The sequence below is a fragment of the Balearica regulorum genome, chromosome 14, assembly GCF_011004875.1.
Source record: "Balearica regulorum gibbericeps isolate bBalReg1 chromosome 14, bBalReg1.pri, whole genome shotgun sequence".
In the NCBI taxonomy this organism is placed as follows: Eukaryota; Metazoa; Chordata; class Aves; order Gruiformes; family Gruidae; genus Balearica; species Balearica regulorum.
In genome coordinates, this window is record NC_046197.1 from 3,590,302 (window position 1) to 3,615,067 (window position 24,766).

The 24,766-nt window shown below is 41.4% G+C and overlaps 1 protein-coding gene across 1 annotated transcript; it reads right to left on the reverse strand.

Annotated features, from left to right (window-relative positions):
* Positions 1-2,481: 2,481 nt before the first annotated feature.
* On the reverse strand, positions 2,482-14,003 carry LOC104641777 (kazal-type serine protease inhibitor domain-containing protein 1). The gene is made up of 4 exons (XM_010310524.2): positions 13,220-14,003; positions 7,629-7,789; positions 5,870-6,014; positions 2,482-4,878 (listed from the first exon to the last, which is right to left on the reverse strand). Exons 1-4 carry the CDS (start codon positions 13,674-13,676, stop codon positions 4,748-4,750), a joined length of 894 nt encoding a protein of 297 aa, XP_010308826.2. The 5' UTR covers positions 13,677-14,003; the 3' UTR covers positions 2,482-4,747.
* Positions 14,004-24,766: the final 10,763 nt, after the last annotated feature.

Consider the following 24,766-nt stretch of genomic DNA (forward strand, 5'->3'; position numbering starts at 1 on the left):
AGTTGTCTCAGTCTGCAGTTGGATGAGATGAAGCCCATTGTTGCTAACCACTGGTACAGGTAACAGGTGGAGTCTGCGACAGCAAACAGTTAAATTAACATTTTACTTCTTAAGTACTGCATTCTAGAGGTAAAGAAATAATTCAGGGTTAGTGAGGAAAACTCGCCATGTCAGTTGAGACAGAAGATGGTTGATACAAAGATTGTCCAAGTTAAGGACATCAAGTGACTGGAACAATGTCTACAACTATCTGCAAGGGAAAAACCTGTTTCAATGCAGCTTCTTAACCAGAGGAAAAGGTGTAATTGATTCTAACCACTATAAACTGAAGCTGAACAAATTCAGAACAGAAACAAGCAATACTGGCAATCATCCACTAGGATAACACGCACCAAAGGATAGTACATTCCCTGTCGCTAGATCGAGAGTGGTCTTTTTCCTAAAAAGTGACGCTGTAAGTATGTGAGCTGCTGTCTTGGGCAGAAACGGGTGAAGTTGTATGGTGTAGGTGACAGAGCCTGTCACAGACCACGTGCACATACAACATTGCATCGTATGCGACCAGAGAGCAACAAGCTTTTGTCACTAATGAAGAAATTTAAGAAAGGCCAAAGCAAGAGAAGCATCTCTGTATTCCTTGTCCTGCTAAAGGTACCAGTGGTACTGTACAGCATGGAGCCAAACTGAGCCCAGGGTGAAACGCAGCAACGTGAATTAGTTTAGGCTTCACGAGACACTTCTGGAGTCTGGCACAGGGAGGAAGAAGGACTGAGGAACAACAAAGTGTGATAGAGGGGAGGCAGCAAGGACTGCTGCTGTAGCCAACTGACAGCATTTATGAATATTGCTCCCAAAAAGCTTGACATTTTTGCTGGGCACGCTGCTGTTGGATGTTTTAAGACGGAAGAATTTTTGCCTTGTCCTCCTCTGCTCTGAATGCCACAATTGGATGTGGTGATTTTTAATCTGGTTAACAGGGTCTGAGCATTTTGTGTAGAATTATTCATGTTTCCCCACTGCTCCATCATCCACATTGCAAAAATTCCCATGTGAAGCCTGGTAGCCCCGAAGAAAATGTGGAATGAGGAACAGGGAATGAATCAGTGACTTGAGGGTAAGAAAAGTCAGCCATAAATTATGATGTGGAAACTGTGGGAGACTTCCTGGTGCAATGCAAGTATAAACTGTTTGAAGAGCCGGAAGCGGCTGGTCAATACAGGTCAAAAAAGGTAAGAAGAAGCTCTCGCATATCCTTCAAAGACCTTGACCCTGTGAGGAAAGCATCAGCTAAGCAATGACTGTATGCGGCTCCAGGTGATGGGCCATTGCTTAGGCTGTGCCGCTAAGCTATGCAGAGACATGCAGAAATCAGGTTAATGAGTGAAGAAGTGGAATGTTGAAGAACTGAGCATAATCTATGACAGCATAGGTAGCTAAGCATGAGCTTAGCCAGGAACAGCCTCTCCCTTCTGGCCTGGGTCTCCTTTCTGTGTCAACAGATGAGCATGGACCGAAGTTGAGAGCGCAGAGCTTGTACCAGGAGGTGAGCGGGGAGCACAGGCTCTGCTGTATGCTCAGCTGCACAGCACAGCCATGTGACTATTTGTATCTTCTTTAATCATCAATTGAATCATTTAATCTCGCAGATGCAGGCAATCGCATTTCTGTATCCGATTTCTGTCAACTATAGCCTGCTTATTTTAAGGGGAAGAAAGTTGGTCTAGCTAAAGAATTAACGGATTCCTAGACTAATACCTGCCAAAAGTCCTGACATGTAACACAGCAAGTAAGACTGTTAGATTGTGAAACTGCCCCAGACTATGTCAGAGTCCTAGCCCAAAGGACAAAGCCACATTGAGGAGTGTAATTTATTTCAGGAATTTTATACAATTCCTTTATGTTTACATGTCCCAAATAACACGGTGAAGATGCTCGTGTGACGGGCACCGACAGGAGGAAATTGTGCTGTAAAATACAGACTTGCTTCCATGAAAGGCAACAACAAATTCCTTGCGGTGTTCAGTGGAAGCTGAATTAAAGAAGTGTTTTAGGTCTGCCTCACAAAATACAGTGCTGAGACCTCCCCGCAATATTAACATACAGTTTCCAGCTCAAGTCTATCTCATTTTCTGCTAAACCAGCTTTCTGAATTTGCTGTTACTTTGGATTATGTGAATAGATCTGTTGCTACAGGCAATGCATTCACAATTAGATCCATCCATTTGCCATGCTGCTTAGAGAGGGCCGAATCTTTCCCATGCTTTTTTTTAATTTAATTTTAAGTGACTTGATTAAAGTATATAAATAAACCCAGCCATTTCAGTCCCCCCCAAAAAAAAGAACTAGCAAGTGTTCAGGGTATCAGCATTCCTTCTTTTTTTGCACATTAGGATTTTTCCTAGCATGCAGTTTTCTTACTAAAAGGAATGGCTGATAATTTACAACAAATTGTTAAATATCTATTAAAAAATACATAACAGAAACAAGTGCAATACATTTAATGTAGAATCCTTTGTTCTGGGAAGGTTAGCTTTTTTAAATAGACATAGTCCATCAGGCCAAACAGTCACAGTCTGGTATTTGATATGGTTCTGCTAAACATTTTCTCATTCAAACATTCTTCTCTTTCTGTTTTTCATTTTACATTAACAACAGCAAAGGGCTCTGAAGAATTCTGCTTTATTTCTATGGCTAATGATTTCAAGATTATTTTCTGCGCCACGTACTAGTCTGCCAGTATGTATTGCCACAATTATGTGATCGGTTTAGTAATCTAATTCATTCATTTGCAATGCAGATCACAATTGATCTTGAATAAGAAATACCCATTTAAAAGAAAATTTCAGTGATTTCTACCAGACAATTTAATGTTTGAATTTATATATAGTGGATAAGCAAAAAAAATGCTAGACGTATCACTAAGAAGACTAGGAAGAGCCCATAACAACATCAGTAGTTAAATATGAAGCTATTTGATACTCCTAATTAAAACTAATTAATCTTTTCAATGACATAGTGGCATGCTTTCTACTTATAAATTGACAATACTCCAGGAAGTCTGAAACAAAATAAATTATTCTTTGCTTGTTTGCTACCTGGACAAAGATCAATAATACCTCAGGGCAAACACAGTCTATAGCCAATCTCTTAATGTAATTCAAATTGAAAGGAAAAATCTGCCTAATGGCAAAAAAAGCACAAAACAGCACAACATTAAAGGAGGAGTTTGCGATGCACTGTATATATGTTAAAAAATCTACATAGTACAGTAAGATTACCCTTAAAACTTCCTTAACACCATTAATTTAAAGTTACATCAGTGTGTGCAGTAATCACTACATGTTTTCGAGCATTGGATAAGGACGACTGCAAATAGTGAGACTTTACATTCAGATGCGTAAACTCTTGCTTTCTTAGTCTTTAATGTCGTTCGGTAATTTACTGCTATTCATCTGTCCTCAGCCAATGGGAACCAATAGGTGTAACTGCCTCCCAAAAGTGATTTTCATAGTTTCGTATCTTCCATCACCCATTAATTCAGACCCAGCCTTCATTGTAATTAGTTAACAAAAGCAACTGGAGAAATTTTTCGAGTGATCAGTATACACTTGGAGGTCTTGTGGTTTTGAATTGCATTTTGTTTGCTGTCTGGTTCATACTGATCAAGAAGTGGTGGGGACAGTTTGAAAAATGTGCATGTGTTTTGGTGGTTTTCAGAAAGAAAATGATGCCTGCTTTTCCGTCTGCCATTTCAGAAGTGTGGCAATGCTGAATGCACCTTAGGTGGGCATAGTATAGGTGGGTCACATATAGGAGCAAGTCTTGGACAATCCAAGACAAAGGACAAATCCTGGCTCCATTGTACAGTTCTCTGTGTGTTTGAAGGGTAGGCACTGAGCTACAGAACAGCCACCACCTTTAAACTGCAGTAGTTCGCACCAAACATGATGCTGTTCAGAGTGAAAATAACGATCCCAAATCTTGCACCATTGGGAATGAGCCAAGACTGTCGGGAATAGTGTAAGAACTGTTATAAAAAGAAGTCAAAAGGTGTGGTCATGTGTTTGAATGCACAAGAAATCTTTTCCTGGTTGGGTGGTGTTTTGGGGATTTTTTTGAGTATTGCTAGTAAAACAGCACTTACTTGCTTTAGACTGTGATTGCTTCATGTATCTATTAAAAGTAAACAACCCCCTAAAAGACAGATAATTTGCCCTTGATGAGACTAACCATGGAAAATTTCAAATGAGAAGGAAAATCTTGCTGAAACTTATGAGAAAATATGAACTAAGGAGATTAAAGACTCTTTTGCAACCTTCATACTTAGGCTTGTTGCCATGTGAACAATCTCTTGGTATTTCTTAGTACATTATAGAAAAAAGGAAATTGATACAAGGTACAAATTTTGTTTAACTATGGACATTTTTGGTAGACAAATTAGAATGAAAGAAATTATAATTTACATTTTAAAAATTAATATCAAATTTGATCCCTTCAGTATACTTACTAGAAAGGTGCATGTTTAAGAATTTTATTTAACAGACTAAATGTATGAATTTACAACTGTTCTTATTTCTGGTAAGTAGCATGATATACTTCAGCCAAAGTTGAATTTCAGGAAGGTGGATACACAAGTGAATATGTGTGTTTTCAGAGGAGCCGTTTACAGCATAGAGACTACTAGTAAATATAACAGTGTGAAAGGTATTGGACAACAAATATATACAAATTATTATTCAGAGTTGTTTCAATTTTCATAGTCCCCAGATTCATATTCTTCATCATCTTCATCATCAGAATGGTCATAATAGTCCCCATATTCAATGCTGTAGCTTGCACTTCTACTGCCAGCAGTAAATGCAAATGCAGGAGATGAGCCTGCAAGACATAATTGAATCCAGATTAAATTAGTTGTAGATAGGAATGAAGAGGAAAGTATGGGTTTGGATCTGTACAGCAAGCTCAGTGTTTCTGAATCCTTGTTAAGTCATCTATTAAAAGGGGGGGGCTTTTATCCAATGACTTGACCTCATACCATCAAAGCTCATAGTGTATGAGCAAATTTATGTCTCATTCACATTTTAAGGTGTTGAAAATACATTTAATTCCCAATACTAGTGGACTATGCGTTCAGTCCTCTGCAGATCCTATGCACCTGAAAATATGACCAGAGCCAATAAAGCTTTGAAAACCACTTGCTGAGACAAGGTCAGTGACAGACTAGATCAGTGACAAACTCCACTAGACCAGGAGGGAAATACAAGACAATGCATCTTTATCCTGCATTTGCCCGGAAACACAGTTCTCCTTGGAGGAAGAAGGATGTTATTCTGCAGGACTGGGCCCAATGCAAAACAATAGTAAAGCTATTTCTTAGATCTTTCCAAACACTCTCATTAAGGAGCAACAACTGTTTCCTTCCCAACTTTTTGAAAAATAAACAGCTAAGCAGAACTGCTGTGGTTCAAAGATTCCCTCAGCTACAGCAGCTGTTGTTCTGGGTGCAGAGCTCCTACAAACATCAAAGGACTTCTGTAGGATAAGGATAGTGAAATAATATGGGTCTCAGCTGTATGGCTATAATCCACATCTTTCTGTTTTCTGGAAGCTGGTGTAATTTGCAGCAAAACATTACAATATTAACATAAAAGTATTTTTTTCCCCAGAATTCATAAGCACTTCCGACTTTTAAATACCTAGGACCTAATCTCCTGTTAGAGGATAAAGAAAAGCATATGGAAAAGTTAAAATACGGAGATCTTTAGGTAATTTCTCACATCCTTCATTTGCATTCTTACAAACCCGCCCTTTGCAGCCTGCTTGTATGCATTTCTATATTCTTCACATCCAAATAAAAAAAAAAAAATACCATCAATGACTTTCAATCTTGCGGAGGCGTATGTTGCACCATACTTATTTTTGGTGTGGCAGATGTAAATGCCTTCATCTGATTTTTTGAGGCCTTGAATCTGCAGCCAGCCTGTAACACCATACTTCTGAGGCCCACCTCTTGCCTTTGAGAAGAGAAAGAAATAGTTGAAATTAAGTAGCTAGGAGACACTATCATATTATTGAGAATAGTTGTGGCTGGATTAAACATCGTTCCAATCTTTTGCTTTTTTGTTTATTGCCATCATGCTTTGATTTTCTTGGATTCCACTGCCTTATCTGTTAACACCCTGTTGTCTCTGTGCCTCCAAGTTCATGCTTTCCCTGCTCTGCTCTTTAAACCTCACTGCTCTTCATGGTGCTCTGGTTCCTGGTCCTTTTGATGCTTTTGCTTCCCAGCGTTCCTCCTGTCTCTTGTCCCAGCACCACTTCTTTCCGCTGCTTCAAAGCATTGCCACCTGTTCTCAAGCTCATAAATTTCTTCAGGGTGAGAGTGAAGGTCTGGGTGAGTTGTTCAGGGCCGAGGGGCCTGACCAAACTGACACTTGGCATCCAGGTTTTAGTGGATTGGTATGACATACCATTTCACACTTCCATCACAGTCAGTTTCAACTTAGTCAGGCCAGAGCCTTTTAATGGGGTGAGCTTTCTTTTACAAACAAATAACACAAAACCATTAACTAATGTTAACAGAGATGCTCTCATGCTGACTCTATTAATGAAGTAAGTTAACAGGGTTCAGTTTAGCCTCTGAGCTGGCCAGCATATGGATGTGGCTCCTGACACCATTTTTTCTGGGCAGCTTTTAAGTCTGCTAATCTCACTTGTGTTTATGCTGTCTCTGGAAACATTTCTAAATAACTTAGACTCTTCAGTACTTTTGGTACTTCAGATAGTTTTATCTGTCTACCTTTTTATTCAGGTTATGCCCCATGTCCATCGGATCTTCTCATTTTTGGATTGTGTATCCAGAAAACTAGATTTTTCCATGTATTTTTCTGTATAGTCTCTGTTCATATTCTTTATCCATTGGAGAAGGCATATGGATGCAGGCTTCAGCCTTACTGCAGTCTGCCTGTACATCTGGCTTCGTTAGCTCACGTCCCCAAAATGTTATTTCCATTTAAAAGAATAAGCATTTTGATTTATTTAACTTTAGCTCAAACTTTCAGGCTGTTTCTAGATTTGCTTCAAGACTATACTAATGCCATTCTAGTCTTTCTCCTCAGATTAAAACACAGTGTCCTCCATAAAATGAGTAAGTTTCTTTGCTTTTCTTTGAAAGCCTCAGGGATTGAACCCAAATGGCAAGTATCCAGAAACAGCATCTTGCAAAGGAGAATTTTAGATACCTACTAGAATTGTGCTTCTGCATCATGAGTAGAAAAATAGTTGCCAGCAGCCATCCTTCCCAGAATGCACCTTCTTTTAGGTAGTAGGCTAAATGGTTCCATTTATATGTTCATTCGTTTTTTCCAGAATCATACCTACATAAGGAGATCTTCCATCTTTTCTTTCCCTGAAGCGGGACAGCTGATACCCTCCCAGTTATTTCTTGTGCTTGGGCTGTCATAATAGTGATCCTTGTACTGACTGAAATCAGAATTCTTTATGTAGTTAGAGGGCCCCTATTGGAAATCTATTTATTGCAACAGTATTGTATCCTGTAGGAGGAATTCACTGATTAATCCCCCTACACCTCATCCCAAACAGTACGATGTGGAAGACTCAAGTTTTACCTGTACTGAGATGTGGGCATCATCTCCTGGCAGAAACATTTTATTCCCCTTTTTTTTCCATTCAAGGTGTGGCATAGGATAGGCTGACACCTCACAGCCAAAAATGACATCATTGCCTGTGAAATTCTGGACATCCTGAGGTGGCATAGAAATAACAGGAGCTGCAAAGAACCAACATAACGGTGTTTTAGAAGACAGTGAGCAAAAGGCAACACAAACATATATAACATTAATTCCTATTTTACATGATAAAATCATGTAAAAAAAACCTGAGAACACCTTGTGTCTCATTAAAAGGTGAATAGGCTTTTTAAAAACACTTATTTGAAAGGATCTGCCTGTCCTTCCCCTTGCACATGATCATGAAACTTAAGCTGAAATTAAAAGTTTAATTTGTGTCCTATGAGCTATAATTTTGGACTAGACTCAAGGCCCACCAGTCTAGCCCGCAGTACTCGACCTTCAGAGGAAAATAGAAGAAATTCTGTAAGACAGTCACAGAGTAACTTGATTGTACATGACAGTTCTTAATTTGTTACATTTTGCTTAGCTTAAAAGCTAAAATATTGAGATTGTTAGCTTGTCAAAATGTGTTTTCCGAGTACATCGTTGCCTTGAACTTGCTGAAATCTCGTCCCCCTGTGTTGCCCATGGAACTCATTGCAACAAGTTACAGAGTAACAGCATTAATACTTTTCACATTTATCCTCTGAAAATCCTCCGTAACTGAAATCTAGTTATTTTTATAAGGTTATGTTTATTATAATTATTAGATTCCCACTTACTTGTTTCCTATTAGTCTCTTACCCTCATCCCCCTCCATTGGTTATTTATTGCCTCTGAATTATGCTCTCCCACTTTTTCCCAAAAAAAGCTGATGTTAACCACGAGAGGGAGCCAGTCCAGGGATTTGAAGACATTAAAAAATAAACTATCACCTGATGCATTCGTACGTGATTTAAATACATATCCCTCTGTAAGCATGAATGAACATACAAAGTGTTAACAGGAGATGATTATATGTAGAAGCAGAGAGCAAAATAACATTTACTCTTATCACGGCTTTCCTATTTTGGAGATCTCTACCTTTTTCCTTATCTATTTGTCCTCAGCAAGAAATGTTTTCCCTGCTAAAGTCTGTTTTCTTTCTATTTCCATACCAGTGTTTAAAAATGAATGCATTTTCTGGGCCATTAGACTTGTATTTAATTATCCCAGATACTTGGAAATAGAAACTTACAGTAAATAATATATTTTTACTTGCAATATTTGAATCAGTATGTAGGTACACCATTTATGTTTCAGTATTTGAAATTGTTACAGCCTGTTCCAGATTTTCAAGCAAAGTTGCTAATATATTTGTTGGGTTTTCAGGATTTATATCTGTGCAGAAAATATCAGATGCGTACTGATTAAAATTAATTGCAAATAAATTATACAGCAAAGTATCAATTTCCCCATTTGTGAATGCCTCATTAAACAATCCTGGTACTCTCCAAAAGTAAGATTTTCAAACTATGATACTTAAACCCTTAAATGCTTTTTCTTTCGTGAGAACTGTACATTCAGAACCTGTATATTATTTCAAAAATCTTGTATTCAAATCAGCATTAACTGAATATCTTGGATGAGAAATTTTTTGCCTATAAACTTATCACACAGGGTCTGATATTAAAACATTGAAATATTAAAACTCCAACCACACTCCTTTAATGATACATCCGCTGTAGTTAAGCTTAAAGTGTAAAAAAGAAACCAAATGTCTACGTTGACTCACATGAATTCTTTATTTCTATGCAGAGACAGCATGAAAAACTTTTAAAATAGGCCTATGTTGACTGGTTAGTACTTTTGTTCTGGTGCTAACACAGGTGTCCTCCGGATACACTGACAACACTCAAGTAGTGCCAAGAAGCAAGTCCCGCTTATGTGACTGCACACAGACGTGGCTCAGCCGTGCGAGGCTGAGGGCTCTGCCTTCTACTACACTAGGTAACCACATCCTTTGCCTCCAGGACAGAAGGGTCTGAATTACAAATTTACATTGTAGCTATTCACATATGAGAAATTTGTCTAGCACTGTCTACCATACACCAATACGAATTCCACACTGGAAATACGCCTTCCTCCATTAACTGTCAGGAGAATCCAGATGATAGTTCAGATAGAAATGCCTTGGATGTGGTCTGAGTCCCACCCAGCTGGTACTTTCATAGCGGCTTTGCTGGACCAGGGCTCACTAGGACTGGCATTGTGTGAGATCAAACTCATAGCAAGTAGGAAGAACCACAGTTTTGATCTAACCAAACTGCCTTTTCTGAATCTCAACACACAATAAATACTTGCATTATCTACTCAAACTTGAAGTGCCTCCAGAAATATAATACGTGTCTCACAACACCATTTTGCTGTATCTTACAGAAGAAAATTGAAGTAATGATGTAACATTTTAACAGAAGACACAGACTTCATTTTTGAGTGTTTCAGATTTTGTATTCAGCCAAGTTCTCCCATGCGTATCTGTGTATACATTTTGGCATAACTGTGTCTTTAGAAATCGGTCTTTACTGTTACGATAACCTGTCATTTTGATTCCTGGAATAGATAACTTTTTCTTGGTAGCTACAGAAAGCATTCTGATGGCTCACTGTCTGGAGGTGAATGCACAGTAGTTGATCCTTTCCTTTTACAGTCCCAGTCATGAATTACCCTGATGTGTTACAGAAGACATAAACCAGAAGCTAGGAAAAGTCAAAATACCTTTCACAATCAACATTAACCCAATATCACTCCAGACTAATGAATTAGATAACACTATTTGCCCCCCCCCCCAACACATATATATTTTTGCTAATCTATGTCTGATTTGATGGAAGTGACAGAAAATTTCATGGATTGTTTATTTGTATTTTTACTGTGAAATTTGCATTTAAAATAAATTATGTGACACAGCTAAGTATAATCACTGCTGGATTGTTCTGTTACTTTATTAAATCATCAGCAAGAGAGGTTTGAATGTGAATAGTGATAGATTAAGTGTGGAGAATCTGTTTATAATCAATGTACTTAGTAACCTTGGTAAATTATTAGATAAACTGATCAAAACTAGCTTTCAGGAAAAGAAGGGCTTTTTCAGTGTTTGTTAGGGAGCTAGGCCTTTTTCTTCCCTGTTTTCTGGTGGTAGATGAAAGATAAAAGGCTATACTGTTCTGATGAAAGGAGTTTATTGTTATTTATTTATTCATTGGTTGCTATATACAATTAATCCATTTGGCATCAATAGGAAAGAGCAGATGCTTTGAAGGAGAAATAACAAAACAAAGTACTTTGAGTTGAGTGAAGGTTATATTTATAGCATGGTACCAAAACCCCACAGTGCTCGGTGTTTGTTTCTCATGCAAATCAGAGTCAGCAGAAAGCAAGTGCTGCAGCGAGGTTGTTACACTGAGAGCCAGGCTCCCTGTTGCCTTTTGTGATCAGCTGCAGCAATGAAAAAACAGTCTAAATCACGGTGCACTTTCATATACCCACTGTGCTGCTTCAGATAACTGTCACGGCAAAGAGGGGGCTTACTGGTAGACTTTTACAGGGGACCAAAGCATGGTGCCCCTGTGGTAGCACCTCTGTGCCCGGCTGCTTGCTGAAAGGCCCAGGCTCTCTAAAACACAATCAACAAACCCAGCATGGTCAGCTGCTGCTCAGAGAGGTTGAGTAGAGGGACACTTGTGCTCCCCCTCCCCGACCAGCCCAGCACCCACCTCAGGCTCAAGTGGTCTGCTGCAGCTGGGTGCATATACACCAGCTGGGCACTTTCCTCTGCAAGAACCAAGGAGAAGGACCCTCATTTTTCTTAACTGAACTCTGCAGAGCACTGACACAGCTATGAACTTTCCCCCAGGCTTCTGTGCAATTCAGTAAACTGAGCCATTCTAGGAAATCTCTCTGCAGTCCCAGAGAGAGGGTCCAGCCTTTCTGGGGACCCAGGGAAGCCATGGGAATGCACTGAGGGTGATGCCTGCATGCAGAGCAGCTGAGCTCATTCCTCCTGCTTGATAAAGCAGTGTTATGCCCCTCAGGAGTGACTGCAAGGCCTGATGGATGACACTACCTGCAATTAAAAGTGATGGTACTTCCAAATTAAAGTATGTGGCCAGTTCTGTTTAATTAATTAGAGCGGACCATTGCTTTAAGCCTGTGTGCCTGAACAACTACCTCCGCTGCAAAGTTAACATCAGTTGCTACTTGAAGGGGTTATGTCGCAAGAACTACTGCTATTTTAATCCCAAATAAGAACACCTACCCGAGGGCTAATAGGCTTTCAGTCATACTGTAGGCTGGTACACATTGAGTTTTCTGAATGTCTCTTTGCTGACAAGCCTCATTTCCCAGCTTAATACCCTAATGGCAAATAGGGGTTCTTTAATGGATGTTTCTCTTGCAACTAGAGAAAGAGGAAAGTCTGGTATTAGCCATTCATCACTTTTCAGTATTCAATATCCAGTGTTCATTCAGTATGAAAGTACAGCATACAGTCTACATTGGAGGCAACAGATTGCTAGCAAGGAGTGAGTAAAATGTACCCGAGTTACTCTCATATAGGGACCTTTGCCAGAGATGCAATTTTGGATTCCCAGAACTGTGACCCATTTGTGACCCAGAGACCTCTTCTACTTACTTCATTTGAGAAAATATTTAATTAACTTTAAAAAAAAATATATTTCTGATTCAGAAAACAAAAGCCTGTGCTCTTTTTCCTTTTCATTTTATATTCATGTGACTTAGGTGAAAGGTGCCCAGGATTAAAGACTTGTAATAATGTGAAGAATGAGAACAGCATATGAGCAGGAGGGAGGATTCCCCCATAAAACCCAGCTAAGAATCCTTCCAGCAACAGTCATCGCAAAGAACTGTTCATGCACCGTCAGTGTCTTTAGAGAAATTATTTCAGTTTGATCTAATATTTGGATTTCTATTTCATGGCTTAGCTAGATTTTATGTTCATTACAAAATTGGATTATTGTGGACTTTTTTGTGAAAGGAACAGACCTGTTAATTAAGCCCTATCTTCTTCTATTGCCTCTACTTCACTGATGACCATATATACACACAGGAGGATACACACATGCATACACATGTATATACATACATACACATACGTGTGTGTGTATATATGTATATGAATGAGATCTGCCTTGCTATCACCACTGCAATATCAGTTCAGTCCTTATATAATCATAATTATTTGTCCAGTCCTCCCAGACTATCCTATCTGTTTACCTACTCCCAACTAGACACGTGATTTTTGTAGAAAATATCTCACACACTGCTTAATGAGAGCAGAACTAGTCTGTAGGTCTATGGCTTATTAGTCACCATGTGATTTAAATCCACCAGTTTAATATAGAGGCTTATAACATACAAGATTAAGTACCAGCTGCTGAACCACGCATTTAACACAAAGTAGCATTGTAACAAAATAATGATAACAAAAATGCAGTATTAGTTTAATAAAGTTAGACTAGAGTGTCTAGTAACACATCTGAAAACAAGAATCAGATCTTTCAGTTTGGAAGTGCATCTGTACACATTACCTGATTCACATGGTCCTTTATGTTTCATGCTGATATTTCTTTTCATAGCATAAGCCTTGTTGAATTGACAGATGTTCTTATAGGTTTTACCTTCGGGTCCGCAGATACTCTCTTGAGACTTGCATACACACTGGGGCTCGGGGACTTCCCCAAACCTTGCTTCATCAGCATCCAGCCTGCACTCGAGGTTCTCCCCACATTGCCCATAAAAATGATTGCCCTGATCCAAGTCGCAGATCTGACCTTCCACGTTTCCACATTCAGGACAGCAGCCACAACGGTCCAATACAGTCCCGGCTGGACAGTCTTTAGGCTCAGAGCAAAGTGCCAAATCACATTTTCCACAACTATCTCCTTCCCGTAACAGCCTCCACCAACCTCGGTGGTACAAGGCAGGGAAACTCTGAGAAACCTGCACCAGTACTACCAGCACTGCTGTAACCATGGGGTGCTTCATCTTGAGAATGTAATGAACAAGCAGAAAAGGTCCTTGGAGTAAAGCCAGGGGAAGAAAAAGAAAAAGAAAAACAAAAGAGCGAGCTAGTGAGAGAAAAACATCACAATCCTTTTTTTTGTTTTAGAATATAAATTCAGCTGCAAACACAGGCTTTAAGAAGAAATCAGCATCAGATTCCTAATCTGGAACTGATAATAAAAATACATACAAACCCACCGGCTTTTCTCTAATGCAGTTTGGAATGCGAGTATTGCTTGCACAGAAACCAAACTGCCCCTTCTGACAGCTGAGTTGAAGCTCTCTGAAAAGCCGTTTGCTCAGTGTCTCCTTGAGCCAAATGTGCAAAGCGTTGCTTTACTGAAACAGCATCGCATTGCAGCTATTGTAGAAAAGGGAACAGGCTAAATTAGTGTAAAATGAAGACATTAACTGCTATGAGCTTTCCCCCCCCCCCTCATCAGTTGAAAAAGACAGTCAGAAAAAGATAAACATGGGTACAAAGTAGCACCCAAGATACCAGCACCCTAGAGCTGAGCCAGTGCTCTACAGACTGGAGCAAGGTTTAACACCGAATTTCAGCCATTAATGATCACAGTGAAGGGGTTCTGAACTGACAGTTTACTTACAGGCTCTTTAAAAGCAAGGGACAATCCAAGACAGCTGGAATTGACTTTAAACTCTTGGATTTAAGATGAGAGGTGCCTAGACCCACTAAAGAACACAATGTTCTCTCCACATATAGCTTTTTTACCAGTGTTTATGGATGTCTGTGATTTGCAACCTAAAATAACACGGTCTGTGTTTAGCTCTAAGAACAAAGTGCAAAAGGTTTAGAACACAGACAAACATGACCAAGCCGCCACAGCACCTTTAGACACACCAGAAGGAGGTTCTACTGAAGTATTAGATGCATCACTCATCTTTTCATAGCACTATTCTGTCTTTGTTTCTTAAGGTGTACTTACACTGTGAGTTATGAAGGAGGATGAAACAGGTAACTGATTTCTTTTCCCAGTTTTTCTGTGTATAAATTTCTGCCAGTTTAGGGAAACGGGTTTGCAGGGTCGTTTCTTGCCAGGTGTTACACTTTTCTTTGTACATCTCAGGATTTATGCATGCTCCCTATCATCCCACCTCATAGCAGAAAACTCCCCTCCCTTGCACTGCTGAGGAGGCTTTTTGTCTATAGACCATAGGCTGCTGTTAACCACTGTTCAATCCATGTGCAGCTCAGTGGAGATGCATCTTACTGTCTATTGGGGGTAGAAATGAAGCAGAGTGAACTTAAAGGCCCTGCAAGTATGGCTCAATAGCATGGGGCAAGGATCACCGCTCCCTACAAATGAAGTATCTTTGTGTGTTTGTTAGCTTAAAATACCTGTACGTACATCACACTTTCAAGATACACATATAAGATGCTGTGAACAAGATGAAATAAAAGAGTAAGCATGCTTGTGCCTGCTTGTCCTGAAATTATCCACAAGCAGCTTTTTCTACTCTTTTTTTTTTTTTTTTTATATTCACAGTGCTTAGCTGCTTACATAAGTTCAGCAAAGGATGCGTTTTGTTGTACCTACCTTACATCCTCCAGTCGCATCCATAGAGGCAAATCTTTTGGGGACATATGTTTACTTTCCATCCTAAACATCTCCATGGTGTTTCCCAAGTTTAGCTTCATACTTTCTGCACCAGTTGAGCTTACCTCTTGCTTTGGGTGAAGTAGCAGGCTGCTTCAAAATCACTTCCTTCTCCCAAACTGCAGATAACGTAATTTCCCCCGGCCTACATTGGTGGAGCACTTAAAGCCAGCCTGGAGAGACCTACAGGGTGCTGCTTATTTCTGTGTGATGGCTGGGCTAATTCATATTATGTAACGCATGTTTTTGCTTTGAACATAGAATCAGACTGTAAAGGAGTAAATTACGCATGTAATTGATGCTTTTAACATTAAGAGTCAGAAAAAAAGTAACCGCTGAATTTAATGGGAAATTGATTTCTTGTCCCACCTTCTTAATCTGTTTAATGTGTTTTATTTCACACTTCCTCATCAAACTCTGATTGGACATTTAGTTTTGCATTATAGGGTCTACTCATCACTGTCTATTTTATTATTTGTGCCTACAGCTGCAGGGCATGAGTATCTATAGGACAAGAATTTGCTAAGGCTTATATAAAGTAAAACAGTGTTTATAGTGGTGAAATCATATATGCAAAGTGGAGCTGCAGCAGGGAGGGGCTGCAGCCAGCACTGCCCCTGTTAAGGCTGAACTTTGCCTGTCGTCTTCCAGGAAACGCGTGATTTGAGGGCTGTAAAACAGTAAGTGTACAAGGAAGCACCTCCTGTGTCCTGAGGAAACCCATCATAAATATCCTAGAAAGCATTTTTGGCATTTATCTGACTAATGTAATCTGAGTTCTTGGTGGGTTTAGCCTCTAAACTAAGAACTGGGTATGCCTGTGGTCTTGCATAGACAACTGCCACTTGGCAGGGGATCTACAGCTGAAGGTTATTTGGCCACTGATCCCTGAGCTCACCTGGAACAAACTGGGGTGGGGAGAGGTTAAAGCACTGTGGCATGACATGGTGAAATGGTCCCATAGCTAAAATGTCTTTCATTAGCAAGTCAGCTGTGACAAGCTGAGATGAGGGTTGCTGTAACTCTCCACACTGGATGGATGTGTGGCAGGGTCAGAGCAAGGGCAATAAAGGGGGAGCAAGGAAAAAGAGTGGGATGTGCAGCTGGGTTTGAAGAGGCACATCTAAAGGCATAGTCCCATCTGGTTCAGTAATAAAATAAGCATTATTTCAGTATGTCTCTAATCCCTGAAGCTTGCTTTGGTAGGTTTGGTGGAAAAAAAAGTGTTTTCATCTCAAACCTTGAATTATCTTAACCCTAAATATCTCCCAACACAAAACACAAGCAGCAGTGGATTCATGTCACTGGTGGAGCTGAAAGACAGGCACCAAAGCCTGTCTGCTTTTCAGACACCATCCCCTAAATGCTGCCTGGAGAGCTGAGGCTTCCATGACCCCTCCAATGAGAGGGGGAGGTAAGCAGCTGTACTGCACAAGGGGAGCTTTCTACCATCAGCTGTGAAATAATGTTTTGGTGAATAATTTCTTATTCAGTCAGGTTGAACAGCATTAGTGTCCCCTTGGTCTCAGCAGGCAGGGTAGTGCTGGCCATGCAGCAATGTCCCTGGCTTTTTCTGGTTATTTCCATATGGTGTGATCAGCACAAGGAGTTTCTGCCACCATCTCACGGAAGGGACAAAACCTGAGTTGGATAATGGGCAGTGAGGAGACATGGCAAAGTAGCCCAGTGCTTCCTGTACCCTCAGACTACACGTTCCACCAGAACATGGGCAATGTCTTGCAGAATGATTCCTATAAGTGAATTGTTAAGGAAATTGTATTCCTTATTCATTTCCTGCCTTTTTCTTGGGGCCCGGTGTTATGCTAAGCTGCTGACTTGTATTATTCTACTTTGCATGGTAACGGGTAAGGTACGTGGCTGATGCAATTTGAAATCCTATTGCTAGTGATTCCTGAGGTACTGCCTTTTCAGACAAAATGTGGTTCAGGTCTTTATTCTGTTTTTATTTGTGTCAATGTGACTTTTACTTCAGTACAGGTTTCTGAATCCAGCTCCTGCCAGGCTCACAGATTTGGTTCTTACACAGACACGCACAGGAGCCCTGTGAGGAATAATGGCAAAACACAAAAAATTTTTAAGTGTCTCTTGTACCTTTTCTGTCCTGCAATGGTTCCTCTCCTTGAACAGGTGAAATCAAGTTCAGAAACTACAGTGCTCTGTCTCTTAGGTTGTATTAAGTACCTAATCTTGAGGCTCCTTTAGAGAAGGTAAATCTTGGCTGACTCAATGTGTTTCCATCCAAGAAACTTTATACTTGTATTACATGCACAAAAGAAGTATTAAAGATGACTAATGGTTAGTATGTTATACTGAGTAATAGCAGACTACAGGTGGCTGTGCCTATTGGGTATATCTGGCACTATCTGATATTGTAGCAATGTCCCAGGATAATTCCCCCCCGCCCTGCCAGTATCCAGAATTGAGCTTGAGCTTCAGTTGAGGTGCTCAGCTCATCTGAAAACAGTATTTGGCTTTGGAGAAATAAGTGGCAAATGGTGGAGATTAATGATAGACAAAGCAAAAATGTTTGGATGCCCTTTGTGGGTTCCTGAACTGCTGACTGGCAGAGATACAGGCACAGGCAGTCCTGGGATCTCCAAACATTGCCTTTTTTGATGCCAATCCTATTTGCTGACACATTGCTTTCATGAATCTCACCATTAGTGCTGTAAGCACATGAAGTATAAGTTAATTCTACTGTAACATGATTATTAAATCCATTAATCAAAGGCAGGAGATCCGTAATTAACTTATTCTCCAGCATCAAGTAAATGATTCTGCTGTGAGCTTTAAGAAAGCAATTGTTCGCTAATATGCAAAATACAGTGGAGCTATTAGACCATAAGGCCGTGTAATTATATAATTAAATTATAAATTTTGTATATTTTAATAACATATATTTTAATTATTTTATTTGTAAAGTTAAAATGGAGGATCATTATATTTGGGGGGCGAGTTGTGGTTTGTTTTTTTTTTTAAGCTTTTACATGTAGTTTACAAAAGAAAAAAGGGGGGGGGGGGGGTAGTTAAGGTCTGTCTCCTGACTGAAAGTTGACTGTTTTCATATCACGCTTTTGCAACTCATCTTGGACCTGTCTCCAGCAGTGGCTGACTATAGATTCCTCTGTTTCACATTTCAGTGTCATCGCTGTTAGTGACTGTAGGCATTCAGATTTTAATTTGCAAAGACAAAAGAAGGGCCTGCTAGTATTGTTCTAGCACCAAATGCTTGGGTTTGATTTAATATGGGCTTACTGATTCCTTTTCACACAAACAAGCCTCGAAATTCCTTTTCACAAGCTAGTATTTACTTCCAAGGGGCCAGATATTTCAAGGGTTCTTTTCAAGCCTGCCTCACATCTCTGCTGTCCTTTAGACCAAACTTCTGAAAGCTTTGTAATTTTACCCAGAAACACCCAAGTCTCCTGTCCCATAACAAGAAGGTAATACTGGAAACATTTAGGGAGTCAGCAGTAGGTAATTAAGTATTTCTCTGAAGCCATTCTTCTGAGAGGTGAGAGTTATAGTGAGGAAACTTGTACAGAAAGTATCATGAAGGTATTTCCCCCATGTGTCCTGCCCACATTTCCAGCCCAGCAAACCTTAGCTGCTTATCTTAACCTTTCTCTATATGCTTTAGTCACAAATGCAATATAGAAGCAATAGCCAGCATTGTTCTCCTTCCTCTTAAAGGACTGGGCCATGAAAGTTTGTCCACCTTCTGCCTTAATGTTAGAGAGAGCTAACGGAAAAGCATCCCTGTGTTTTGTGCAGACAACAGTATTTTCAGGTGTCATGTTTTACTGCAGCAGATGCTGCAGTTTAAATGCAGAATTAAACAATTTGTGTGTCAAAGGCAGTTCCTGTCTACATCAATGGTGTCACAGTAGTGCTATCAGGTACAGCAGGGCTTCAAAGACACCAGAGCTTGGGGAAAACCTATCAAACCTCGCCACAAAAACAGGCAAAAAATTAAGAGCATAAGAAAGAGTGTCTTGCATGTGCTGCCAGCCGCAAGCAGCGGGACAGAAATGGGGCAATAGGCTGGGGGGCCTGGAGGCAGCGAGCAGGAGGGGGTGGGAGATACAGGTAAGGCCCTGGGGTCCCCAGCCTTTCCCAAGGTTGTGGGTGGCACTCAACATGGGCATGCCCATATCACCAAGGGATGGATGGTACGAGAGTGGCCAGCAATATCTGTATGTGCCCCTTGCTATTCTCAACTCTTCCTGGGTGCAACTTTCAGCAGTATGTTTGAAGACTGGACTGGTCCTTACAGCAGAGGTGCAACAAACATGCTCTAAACATTTGGAGAGGGGCTGGAAGAAAAAAAAAAACCAACAAAAAACCCCCAAACCAACATGGTTCTGTTCCTGCCAATGTTTTGAGGTGCTTCCACCTAACAAAGACTGAAAAGTAATGTTAGCTCTGGCCAGTGGCTGCTGACAGCCAGGTGTGTTTGTGTGTATCTGTCCATCCATTTCCCACCAGAAAGACAGAGGTTTAAGCCTGAAGATGACACTGGTGGTGGTACTACTTGCCTGTACCAGCAAAATTCTTAAAAAGAGCAAAACAGCATTTCCTGGGAAAGCCTAACAGAGAGGGATATCTCTGAAACTTGCAGACAATGAATATAGAGTCATTTTTCTTGGCAGCCTTAATGTTGATAGATAGGACAGTTTGCCTTGTCCAGTTTATATAAGAGCAGCTGATATAAAATGACTTCATAGGTGGATATTTATGAGAAGTTTCATTTCAAATAATACAGTTTTTGCCTCTGGCAGTGCTGCGCTTTAGCCCTGTTATTACTGGGAACTAAATCTTTAGGATATTCTAACTATAACTGCAGGGCCTGTTTGATCTACCCAGCAAAGTTGATATTTTCTAAAGCAATGGAAACTTTATAATGGAAAGTCTCATTAGTAAAAACTATCTATCTCTTAAAGAAGCCAGGAAATCAGGCACAGAGAGGAAACTTGGGGGATTTTCCTTCAGCTTCACCTGCTTTCTCTCACACAGCAATACTGAAGAAAGTAGTGTTTTCCATTACAGCCAATGTACAGATAGACTGTAACGATCCTTCTCTAGAAAAGCAACTAGAAACCAATTTCTGATCTAAAGTAAAATTCTTGTCTGTTGCAGCAGGTTGTATCTGCTACGCATGGTTCTTGCATAAAACACTCTTATCTCTTGAGGGAAATCGGATTCACCCCCAGTGCCAAACTCTCCACCCAGGCCAGCATTGCTCTGAGATTGATGCAGGAGAAGGGCTAAGGAGGAGGTACACCTACCCCCACTGACACTTCCAAGGTTGTTTTTTAAAGCGCGAGTCTTTCCTGGTTTGTGCCACAGCAGTGGTGTAAATGGGATATTCCCAAATGATTCACTCGCCCTTTGGAGCGTGCAGAGCTAAGGGCTAAAGTCAGTGAGGCCCACAGCCCATGTGGTGTTGGTAGGACCCTTCTAGTCCTGCAGCAGCCTGGAAAGGTAGAGTAGGACCTCCTGGAGCTGCCAGCTGGGCTGAAGCCCCCCTTTCCTCAGGCTAAACCATAAATCAGACTCCAACCCTTCTTCCCATATCTTCTTTAAAGACATAATTAGTTCTGATCGTTGTTACAAAGGGAAATAAGTCTGCAACAGACATAGATGCAGGCTGTGAGCTCTGGTAACACAGCTTCCAAATAAATCTTGCAAAAAGCCTATTGCCTGGACAATGGTGGTCAGATCAAAATGATCCAGCAAAGAAGGTCTAGAAGAGAGCAGGAATCTGCCTCCCACCACTGTGCTTCGCTTGGAATTGTTCCAGAATTTAACACTTCTATCAAACATTTATGTTCATCTGTGACCAGAGAGCTTGAAAAGAGATGCACTGTGCTGCTCAGTGGAGGGGACATGCAGGTTGTGTGTGGGAAGGAGAGGCTTTGCTGGCTGTAGTCTGGGACAGTTTGGGCACTCGTGAGTTACGCAGCAGTAGGAGGTGGAAGTTGAGAGAAGTCAAGAGGAAGCTTCAGAGTAAGGACAGAAAGCAACGCATGTGACAAGCTCAGAGAGGCAGCGCTTACCACTGAAAGAAGGGCTGAGTGCACAGGCGTTGCCTCTTGCAGACAAACAGGACTACATCAACGAATCCTTCAGATTGGCACCCTTGGGCTTTTGGGGTCATGCTTTTGGTCAGGAGGAGTAATCTCCAGACAAGATCATTCATCCTAAATACCTGGAGGTTAAAAAACAAACAAAGAAATCAATAGTGGATCTCTATCACTAGTGCTAAAGACCACATTGTGCCTCTGGGAAGATGAGGCTTCTCTAAAGATATCTGCTACTCCTACCTTTCATTAATGCTTACGCTTTTGGGGTCAGGGTGGGGCAGGGCTCTGGATTGGATTTGCCATTTTCTAGAAGCCCGGTGCTAGTCCTGGGCCCTCTACTGTCCCGCTGTTTCTAAGGGTCATGGTAAGATGGGTAGTTCATCTGTGATAGCTCTTAGCTTTGCATGTTTGTTCCTAATAAAAGGCATGGAAGCTGGAAACAGCATTCAAGTGAGGGAATATGAATGAAAACTATGTGAGCATGAGTTAAGAAGTGAAGGCCTGGGTCCACTTAAATCAATAGCCAGAGTCCCATTAACTTAGATGGGCTAAGGATTCCACTCTGTGCTTTTAGCTTAGCCGGCTCCTGTTTGAGTTGGCAGGGCAAATATCTTTGTCCCTGTCCAGCAGGGCGTACTTCAGGTTGTTTTCTGTCCAGGCTGATGGAACACTCTTAGAAGTCTAAGTCTATTCCAGCCGCAGCGTCACTAGCGATACCAAACACAAACATCTTGCATGCACTGAAAGTCATAATGCTTTTGTGTTAAGTGCTGACCTACTTGTTCTAAAATAGATGTCTGAAAGCACAAGCTGTCTTGAAGAGCTGGTCTGGTCTTTATATTTGTCATTACATTTCATGACAACTGACATGAATCTAAATCTGTGCTAAAGAGTCTTTCTATTAAGTGACTACCTCAGCTTATAGAAAATACCAATTAAATGCAATCCATGATGCTGCAGGAGTGGATTGCTCTTATTATCAGTAGAGTGAAAATGATACTGCTGTCTTGCTGCTCTCCTGTACCACAGCACATTGCAAAGGTAGATCCGGTCGTGTTTGTGCTTTAAAGCACAGTTGTGGACTGCAGGGAAAGAAAATGGCAAGACATCTCTGGGAAAATCTGAACTGATAGTATAAAGCCAAAATTTACTGTCTCCTTGGAGGGGGTGAGGGAGGGAAAGGAAATAATCTCTATACTTAAAACAAGGCACTGCAGGTGGGCATATGTCTCAAACTGGATAAACTTAAAATTCTGGACTGCTGAGAGGGCTTGGTCCTAGAGCAGTGATGAGAGCCATCTGCATGGTCTGACCCTACCTGTGGAGCTTTAGTTTCATGTTCTCTGAAGTTTGAGGATCTGTTTTCTGGGGGTCTTAATCCAATAAAAACATAATAGAGTACCAAATTAATAAAAATCTACATGTTTTGCAATTTAGTGGAACTAAAAAAACCATTGAAACAAATACAAGTAATTTTCATGCAGATCTCTCTTCTGGTAGAGGTTTGGGTACATGGAGGGACTCTGCAGTGAGTGTGAAAATAAAACCCCTACAACATACTGGAAAAAAACCCACCAGATGACTTCTGGATTCACAGGCTTCCAGAGAGGCAGGTTCTCAGGTCATGCCTCCAGACAGTTCAGTGCTAAGCAGATGCACCTGCCCAGCAGACCCAGCTGAAGGCCTGTCCCTGTAAAGGCAGGAGTCAGAACCTGGTACACCCTGATTCTGAAAATCTCTTCTGTTTCAAAACTGTGCCAGTATACACACATGTCTGCTCAGGATCTGGGATTTCCCTGTAGAGTACATTGACATTATACAAAAGCCTTTCTTTTTGGAAGAGAAAAAAACAGCTCTGTATCTAGAACTAAATTTGCTTCCTCAGTTCAAAATTCCTAACTCTTCTGTTCATTTAGCTTACTAGCAGGGATGATCATCCAAAATGTTAGCTCCCAAAATACGGATTTCTTGTTGGCAGTTGTAGTGGGTTGACCCTGGCTGAGGGCCAGGTGCCCCCCAGAGCCGCTCTATCACTCCCCTCCTTCTCTAGACAGGGGAGAAAAAGTATAACAAAAAGCTTGTGGGTCGAGATAAGGACAGGGAGAGATCACTCACTAATTATCATCACAAGCAAAACAGACCGAACTTAGGGAATTCATCTAATTTATTACTAGGCAAAACAGAGTAGAGGAATGAGAAATAAAATCAAATCTTAAAACACCTCCCCCCCCACCCCTCCCATCTTCCTGGGCTCAGCTTCACTCCCGGCTTCAACCTCCGCCCCCCCCAGCGGCACAGGGGGACGGGGAATGGGGGGTACAGTCAGTTCATCACACGGTGTTTCTGCTGCTGCTTCATCCTCAGGGGGAGCACTCCTCTCATCGTTCCCCTGCTCCAGCGTGGGGTCCCTCTCACGGGAGACAGTCCTTCACCAACTGCTCCAATGTGAGTCCTTCCCACAGGCTACAGTCCTTCACAAACTGCTCCAGCGTGGGTCTCTCCCATGGGGTGCAGACCTTCAGGAGCAAACTGCTCCAGCGTGGGGTCCCCCACAGGGTCACAAGTCCTGTCAGCAAACCTGCTCTGGCCTGGGCTCCTCTCTCCACGGATCCACAGGTCCTGCCAGGAGCTTGCTCCAGCGCGGGCTTCCCACAGGGTCACAGCCTCCTTCAGGTGCCTCCACCTGCTCTGGTGTGGGGTCCTCCACGGGCTGCAGGTGGAATCTCTACACCCCCTCATCCTCCCTCCATGGGCTGCAGGGGGACAGCCTGCTTCACCATGGTCTTCACCACGGGCTGCAGGGGGATCTCTGCTCCGGCGCCTGGAGCACCTCCTGCCCCTCCTTCTGCACTGACCTGGGTGTCTGCAGAGTTTCTTACATCTTCTCACTCCTCTCTCTGGCTGCAAAAGCTCTCTCTGACTGTTTTTTCCCTTCTTAAATGTGTTATCACAGAGGTGCTGATGGGCTTGGCCTTGGCCAGTGGCGGATCCATCTTGGAGCCGGCTGGCATTGGCTCTGTCAGACACAGGGGAAGCTTCTAGCAGCTTCTCACAGAAGCCACCCCTGTAGCCCCTCCGCTACCAAAACCTTGCCACGCAAAACCAACACAGCAGTCATTAGTATCTGCGCTAATCTGATGAAGAAAGTAAGGCATAACACAGATTTTCCTGCCCAACCAAAGCAGCTTGCAGTTCAGTATTGAATTCTCCTGTTGAATTGCTAAGGAAGTAAAACACAATTAAAAAGAGTTTCAAACCACAGGAACTTTGAGGAAAACTGTAGTCTGTTCAAGACACATACCTCAAAAGGGTAAGGAGAAAGAAAGAAAACCATCGAATTATTCAT